The following is a 7,832-nucleotide window of genomic DNA, read 5'->3' on the forward strand; positions in this document are numbered from 1 at the left end:
CATCATTGTAACATTTTTCTACATTTAAACTGGGGTCCACAACTTATTCAGCTTACTTTGAATTTCTTATATGTCATGTATATGTGCTTTGGCGTCATCCATCACAACTCTACTCCATCATAAGTTATTCTAATTTTAGTAATACAACATTAACAAGCTCGTTTAAAATAAAATTTTAAAATAAATAAATAAATAAAAAGGTGCACTATCAAAAAAAGATGTATCTGGATTTTTATTTTTCAAAATGCTATTGTACGTGTATACAGTAAGAGGACTTACATTTTTGCACCCTTGTTATTTCATGCATAACCTCTTTTCTCTCTCTCATACACCTTTTGCTACATAAGAAAGATTGGGAAAGGTGTATGTCTAAAAATGAAGGGGTGTAAATATCATTTACCATTAGGAAAAAGAAAAAAGTGAAAAAGAAAGGAGAGAGAAGAAAAGAGATAGAGCAGCAGTAACATCAGAAGCAGTGGACACGTACGTGAGCTTTTGATGCATCCGAGGCGATTGCAGGCAGAAGGGGAACCTAAGCCAACGGACTTTTATACACCCCAAGCGTTCCGTCCAGATCAGATGTTTGCCTGTTCACCACTAGTTGGTTCCCACGTGGCACGACAGTCGCACGGATACATGAGCTGTGTCACATGTCATGGGGTGGGTGTTTGGTTGGAGATATCAAAGTTCCCAAAACAAAGGCGCTCTCTAATTTCCCTCCCTTTTTCCAGAGAGAGAGAGAGAGAGAGAGAGATGGAGTGATCATGATCATTCGTAAGTGGGCCAGGGAAGAAACGACAGGAGAGAAAGGGGGAGACACTAGATCCATGCTCCCATGACATACGAATCCCCATACGATTTATAGTTTTATTTTAGACAAGCACATGAAGATAACACTCTGTGTATTATCATTATTATTATGATATCATGTATATGATATTATAATGAGAGAGCAATGGAGTAGCAATAACAACACCATAAGAGGAGAGAGAGAGAGGGCCCCAAAGCTCAGATAATCAGGTGGTGGGAAAGGGAATTTAGATATAGAGAGAGAGAGGTGATTGGAGGAGCATTGACCCAACGAGAAAGGAAGGGAAAGGGGGTTTTGGGGTGAAAGGTGGGAACGTGCACTATTTGAAGCATAGATCTAGATCTAAACACTCCCTCGCACTCCTCTTCTCTACTGCTAGCTTTAGCTCTCTCTCACAGAGAGAGAGAGGTTAGACCATAGAAATCAGTCCATCACCCCATTCAAGGCAGCAGTGGTCTCTCTGTATGCAGCAGTCCTGGTCAGAGTGATGAGATGCTGCTTCAGCAACAGTAGCAGCAAGAGGAAGAGGAGGCCTTGTTTGGGTGGAGCTGCTAGTGATGCTTTTCCCCTTCTTTGATACCTAGTCTCCCCACAGAAAGAAAGAGAGCTCTCTCCTCCTCTTCCAGAGTCAGCAGCAGCTCAGAAAGAGAAAGAAAGAGCTATATATGCACACACATCCAAGAGAGAGGAAAAAAAAAGGGGGTCTCCCAGCTTTCATGGTAAGTCATAGAGCAGCAACAGAAATAAGAGGATTTAATTAGAAGGGGAGAGGAAGCATCTTCTCCTCTTCTCCTTTATTTCCTTTCTCCTTCTTTCCTCCTTTATTACCTTTCCCTCCTTTTTATCTCCCCACGAGAAAGCCTCTCACTTTTCCTTGTTTCTCTTTCTCTCTCTCTTTCTTCAGTAACAACAGCAGTGGACTTGTTCAAAGGAGCAGGAACAAGCTGGTGTGATCTTCTCATCTCTCTTCCAACCTACCCAAATGGACGTCTACGAAGCTACCAACATCGTATTCTCCAGAATCCAGAACTTAGATCCAGAAAATGCAAAAAAGATCATGGGCCTTCTCCTCATCCAAGACCATGGCGACAAGGAAATGATTCGCCTCGCCTTCGGTCCTGAAGCTCACATCCACTCCCTCGTCCTCAACGCCAAGAAAGATCTAGGCCTTCTCCCTCCCACTACCACCCCTTCCACCCCTTCCACTCCTTCCTCCCCTTCTCCTTTCCTCTCTTCTACCAGACCTTCCATCCAAAATTCCTCCTCCTCAACCACCTCTTCCACTTGTTCCTCCTCCTCACGTTGGCTCAGCAGCCTCAATCTCCCCCATTCCATGAGCATACCCTCCCCCACTTCTTGGGCTGCTGCTGCCTTTCCTCGGAACGGAGCCTCCGACGACTTGCATAACTCCACAGATGAACTGATCAGCCCCAATTCTTCCTTCTCCATCAACAGCATGAATATGGCTGCAGCAGCACCAGTGACTTCTTCATCTTCATCTTCCTCTTCTGCAGCTTTCTACAGCGACCATCTCATCGATGAGTTCCAGCTCCAAGATCAGCTCTCTTTCCTCAACGACACCTGCTCCAACAACGCCCCTCCCAATTCCATCCACCCCCTCGCCAAGACCGGCGACTTATTCTACCCAGATGCAGATGGACAGGGCGTAAATACCCATGATAGCATGCTCTTCCCATATGGGAATTGGGCCGCCAATGGCCACCGCCGTAGCTTCTCCGTCACCGACATCTGCCTCGGCTCTGAAGCAGCTCTAGCCGGAGCCGGCTTTGGATGGAAGCCATGCCTTTATTTCGCAAGAGGGTATTGCAAGAACGGGACTAACTGCAGGTTCCTGCACGGACTAGCCGATTCTCCCACCGCAGCAGCCACCGATGTGGTGGTGGAACCGCCATGCCAGGAGCTGCTGCTCAGATCTAAAAGCCAGAGACTAGCTACCAGCGCCTCCCAATTCATGACATCCGCATCTTTTCCATACACTTCCGGAGTAGCTGGAAAATGCATGAATTATCTACTACAGCAACAACAACAACAACAAACAGAAAACACCCACAGGTGATTCCCAAAACAAAAACAACTCCCAACTTAAATCTTCTTAATGGTAGAAGTTAACTGAATTGAATTACGCAGAGCGGCGGCCTTGGTATTTGGCGATGAAGCGCACAAATTCGGGAGATCGAGGATGGATAGAGGTGAATTTGGGGTGGTGGGAGGAGGGATGGTGAACCCAGGTTCAAGGCAGATCTACCTGACCTTTCCGGCTGACAGCACCTTCAGAGAAGAAGATGTATCTAATTACTTCAGGTTTGATTTCATGAAGTTGGTTTCTCTTAGATTTGTTATTATTTAGAGAAGTTGCATTTGTGCTGAGAGAGGATTTGGGTGTTTGTTCGTTGTTGGTGTGTTTGAAGTATGTATGGGCCGGTTCAGGACGTGAGAATCCCATATCAGCAGAAACGGATGTTTGGGTTCGTAACCTTCGTTTATCCAGAGACAGTGAAGCTCATACTCGCTAAGGGAAACCCGCATTTCGTCTGTGATGCTCGAGTACTCGTCAAGCCCTACAAGGAGAAGGGAAAAGTCCCAGACAAGTACAGGCACTCTCTCTCTCTCTCTCTCTCTCTCTCTCTCTCTCTCTCCAACCGTTTGGTATCTTCATTTGTACTTTGTCAATCCATTGATATTCAAGAAAAAAAAAAAAAAAAAAAACCCATTACCCAATACAATTTACAAGGATTTCCATGGCCATCCATATACGTGAGCTTTTCTCCTAACGAAATGATTTTCCCTTCTCACAGGAAGCAGCAGCAGCAGCAGCAAGCTGAGAGGGGTGATTTCTCGGCTTGTACGACTCCTTCCAGCTTAGATTCTAGAGATGCCTACGACATGCAGCTGGGTTAGCTCTCTCTCTCTCTCTCTCTCTCTCTCTCTCTCTCTCTCTCTCTCTCTCTCTCTCTCTCTCCATTCAACAGTATCTCTCAATTGGGGTTGTGGGGTTGAATATCAGGAGCAAGGATGTTCTACAATTCACATGAGGTGCTGATGAAGAAGCTAGAAGAGGCAGAACTACAGCAAGCCATTGAGCTTCAAGGGCGCAGACTCATGGGTCTGCAGCTCCTCGACGTCAAGAGGCGTAATCTCTCCAGTCCGCTTCCTTCTCCATCTCCCGACCACCATTTCGCTTCCATGCCCATCACCCCTTCTGATCGTAGCAGCCCAGAAGCACCACCTCCTCAAGGTAAATCTCATCACGGAGTTACTCAATTCCACACTCACTACCTTCTTCCCTTTTATACCCTTTCATATTTTCTACCTAAACAATTATAGAATTCTTCTTCTTGCTGTCGTTATTTCTCCAAATGTAGAAAGGCATTCATGTCATTTTCCTTCTTGTGATGGGTGGTTGTAGAGAACTGTCCCAGTCCCCCTACAACTGTATCTCCAGCTGCGGCCGATCAGCAGCTCCTTCAGCTTAATCATGGCCCGTTTAGGCAGCAGACCGATAGTAATGCATCTGGTGGCAACGACATTACTGCTAAGGACGGCCCCAAGGAAGATACTGATTTCCAAGAAAGGTAAGGAGATTGACATTTCACTTCAACACCATTGCATTGTTGTAGTAAACGATGGAAAGAGTAAAAAAGATGAAGGAAAAACAACATTGATCTGGTTTTCTTTTTTTCTTTTTTTTCTTTTTTCTTTTTCTTTTTTTTTTTTTTTTTGGTCTCATTTATACTCTCTTGCAATAGCATGGAGCATAATCTGCCGGACAATCCATTCGCATCGCCGACGAAATCGCTAGGGGATCAGCCGTCCATCTTCTCAGAGAGTAGTAGCAGCATTGCATCTTCCAGTAGCCAAGTCACGTCTTCTTCCTTCGTCCCGGCCACTTCCACCTTAGAAGTGGCTTCTTTCAAATCATGCTTCTTCCAGATGCCCAGGTATTGTAACCTTCTATTCCATTATGAGAGATGATAGATCCAATTATTTCTTCTTCTTTATTTTTTTTACAAATGTTGGTAATTTCAGGTTCTCTTCCGGCCATGGAGCTATAGGTATGTAGTCGAGCATCGGTTCCTGAATGCGAGTAGGTAGAGGGAGATCAGCTCCCTCTTACTCGGGTAATTATCCTCTTTCTTTCTTTTTCTTTATGGGTGTATGTAGGATTCACCTACCAGTGAGGAGCTTCAATTTGAAAATGGAGTTTGGAAATTCTCTGATCTTTCTTTCTTATTGAAAGCCCTCGTTTTTCTTTCTTTCTTTCTTTCTTTATTTCTAAAACATTGAAATTTGGTTTTGCAGATACAGAGACCTGAACCCGTGGAGTATTACTTAACCGTATAATACGTAGAGACCCGAATGAATACATACTACAATATACAACATGCGTACATACAGACAGAAGAAGACTGATATTGAAGGACATGGATTTATCAGCATACATCATCATCCAACCATCTATCCATCCATTATCTTTCTTTTCCATTACATGTCTCTCTCTCTCTCTCTCTCTCTCTCTCTCTCTCTCTCTCTCTCTCGTGTAGGTGAATAGGGTCAGAAGAGAAATAACTCTACTTTAACTCCTCTTCTCGACCATCTCTCTCATGGGAGAAAGGTCATTGTTTGAAAGAAAAAGAAAATGTAGTTTTGTGAAGCAAAGAGAAGCATGTGTACAGCAGCAGCAGCAGCTCAGTAGCGACAGCAAGAGAAACAAAGACAAAAGAAAAGAAAACGAAAGAGAAGAACAAGAGCCTCATTGCAAGACACGAGAAAAAGAGGGACGAAAAACAGCTCCTCATGTACCCTTTTTTTTACTGTTTTACATATACGGAGGAGATTTTCCCACCCCCCCTCTCTCTCTCTCCCCCTCTCTCACCTCATTCATTCACCCCTTTGTTGTTTTAGAAGACGAGGTTTTACCGTTTTACACACAGTAACACGTTCCACACCATATCAAAGTTCTCATGTGCCTTATAAATTCTAAGTAAAGAAAAAAAAAAAAAAGTCTCTTCCTCTCTCTCCTCTCTCTTTTCATCTGCTTTTGTTCCTTTGTCACGATGCGGTTTCTTTCAGGGCTATTTTTTTATGCAGGGTTCACATGGGTGCTGACACTGCGCGTGGGCCATACCCACTAAAGCAATTGATTGCAATTCAATCGCATGGGCCCCACACCCGCCAGACCTTTCACTCTCCCGCCAGCCTTTTGCTCCCCCTTTTCTTCCTTTCTTTCTTTATTTATTGTTTATATCTAATTACAGTGTAAGCGCTGCTCCTCCGACCATTCCAGTTGTGGTCCACGTTAAATCTGTCCGTTGTGGAGCCCACCCTCACAACCCTCCAATTCCCACGTGTGTTCACGCACGTGATGGGACCTGGATCTGAGCTAGCATCACATGAGCAGTTATCATAGCTTGGCTTTTTTTTCTTCTTTTTTTTTTTAGCTGTGGTGCTTTTCTTGGAAAGTAGATGATTGTAGGGTTTATTCTCCCATCATCACCACCGTCAAACACACGGACGGTCGAGCAAAGCCCAATCGCTCGAGCGCTCTTTTCTTTTACAATGTCCTTTCTTGCTTTGAATTGTGTGAGGATAATGATGGAGAGGGAGTTTGATGATGATACTTACCAAACAAGTTGCGCCGCATCGATAAGATGACATGCCCGTTGAAAATGGATCCCCCACCTCATTTGATGGTGATGATGACCGACACGTGGCAGTGCAGCAGCTCTAGCACGTGAAACACAGCGCAAGTGCATGGATTGCTTGTCTCCCACCAATCTCTGCCAGCGTTGGATACCGAGTGGGGATCCAATGTTAGTCATGGGCCGAAATCTTCAACGGTACGACCATGTTGTTGTTTACCTTAAATCCACTCCGTTCATCATATTCTATCCTTGATTTCAGGATGTGGGTCAATAAAAGAATCAGCAAGATCCACAGATCCGGTGGGCCACACTACAGAGAACGATGGAATGGGATGGGATCCCAACCACAGGATTCTTTGCAGTGTACCATGGTGTGTGTCTTCCATCAAATCCGTTAATCAGGTGTAACTCACCAGGATAAAGTAAAATATAAAAAATCAGCCCGATCCAAATATCATGTGGGCCACACCACATGAAGTTAAAAGGTTTTAGTAGCAGTTTCACATAGTTCCCATTGGTGTGGACCATCAGAGTCTTCTATCAGGCTGATCTTCTGTATGTGCGGCTCCAGTGATGGTTATCAACTGATGCACGGAGTAGATTTACATGTAAAACATGATGGGCCACATAGCCAAACAGGTCTTGTAGACATCACCGATCCGAGAGTCGTCGGGTGTCTCATCACGTTGCCGTGCAGACCACATCGGATGACTAAATGGCAAACAACAATATTATTTCTTTCCGGCAGAAATTATTATTTATACTAATGTTTTTATTTTTTAATAATAATAATAATAATACATATACACAAACAGCGGTTGATTCCATGTGTCCCGTCCAACTTTCTTTTTCTTCTCTTCCCACTGTTTTTGATGGAAAGATTCCCGGCTATAGTAGATGATACGGTGGAGTAGGGTAGAGCCATCTCCAAACGTACACGTGGCAGCTGATGTGAAAATCGGGTCCACCCATATGTAGGGTCCTAGCATGGATAGTTTATATCTCAAAATACACACCTATTAGACAATCCTATCCACCTCACAAATCCCCATTAAATTAGCGGTGGAAAATAAAAACAGATAAATAGGAACGTTATACAGGGAGCGGATTCGGCCTCACCCAACACGGTGCAGCCCTGAACGTGGACCCCACCTTGATATATGTATTGTATATCCACGCCGTCCATCCATTTTCACAGATAATTTTATGTCATGATCCAAAAAATAAAACAGATCCACATCTCAGGTGGACCACACTGCAGGAAACAGTTTTGATTGACCATTAAAAACTTCTTGTGGGCCACAAAAGTTTCGGATCTGGTTGATATTTGCTTTTATTTGTTCTACCCCTTCATCCAG

General features: G+C 44.1%; 1 protein-coding gene across 2 annotated transcripts; it reads left to right on the forward strand.

Moving 5' to 3' along the window:
• Window positions 1–796: 796 nt before the first annotated feature.
• Window positions 797–5,846, forward strand: LOC131251201 (zinc finger CCCH domain-containing protein 53-like). Of its 2 annotated transcripts, none has more exons than XM_058251778.1 (10): window positions 797–1,530; window positions 1,716–2,884; window positions 2,960–3,133; window positions 3,241–3,420; window positions 3,628–3,725; window positions 3,837–4,067; window positions 4,239–4,404; window positions 4,579–4,770; window positions 4,859–4,950; window positions 5,132–5,846. In XM_058251778.1, the coding sequence occupies exons 2-9, from the start codon at window positions 1,794–1,796 to the stop codon at window positions 4,890–4,892; spliced, it is 2,166 nt and encodes a 721-aa protein (XP_058107761.1). In that variant the 5' UTR covers window positions 797–1,530; window positions 1,716–1,793; the 3' UTR covers window positions 4,893–4,950; window positions 5,132–5,846. The 2 variants fall into 2 exon arrangements, with proteins under 2 accessions (XP_058107761.1, XP_058107760.1); XM_058251777.1 differs by having other exon boundaries at window positions 798–1,530; window positions 3,241–3,426.
• The last annotated feature ends 1,986 nt before the right edge of the window (window positions 5,847–7,832 follow it).

This window comes from Magnolia sinica, chromosome 7 (genome assembly GCF_029962835.1).
Source record: "Magnolia sinica isolate HGM2019 chromosome 7, MsV1, whole genome shotgun sequence".
Taxonomy (NCBI): domain Eukaryota; kingdom Viridiplantae; phylum Streptophyta; class Magnoliopsida; order Magnoliales; family Magnoliaceae; genus Magnolia; species Magnolia sinica.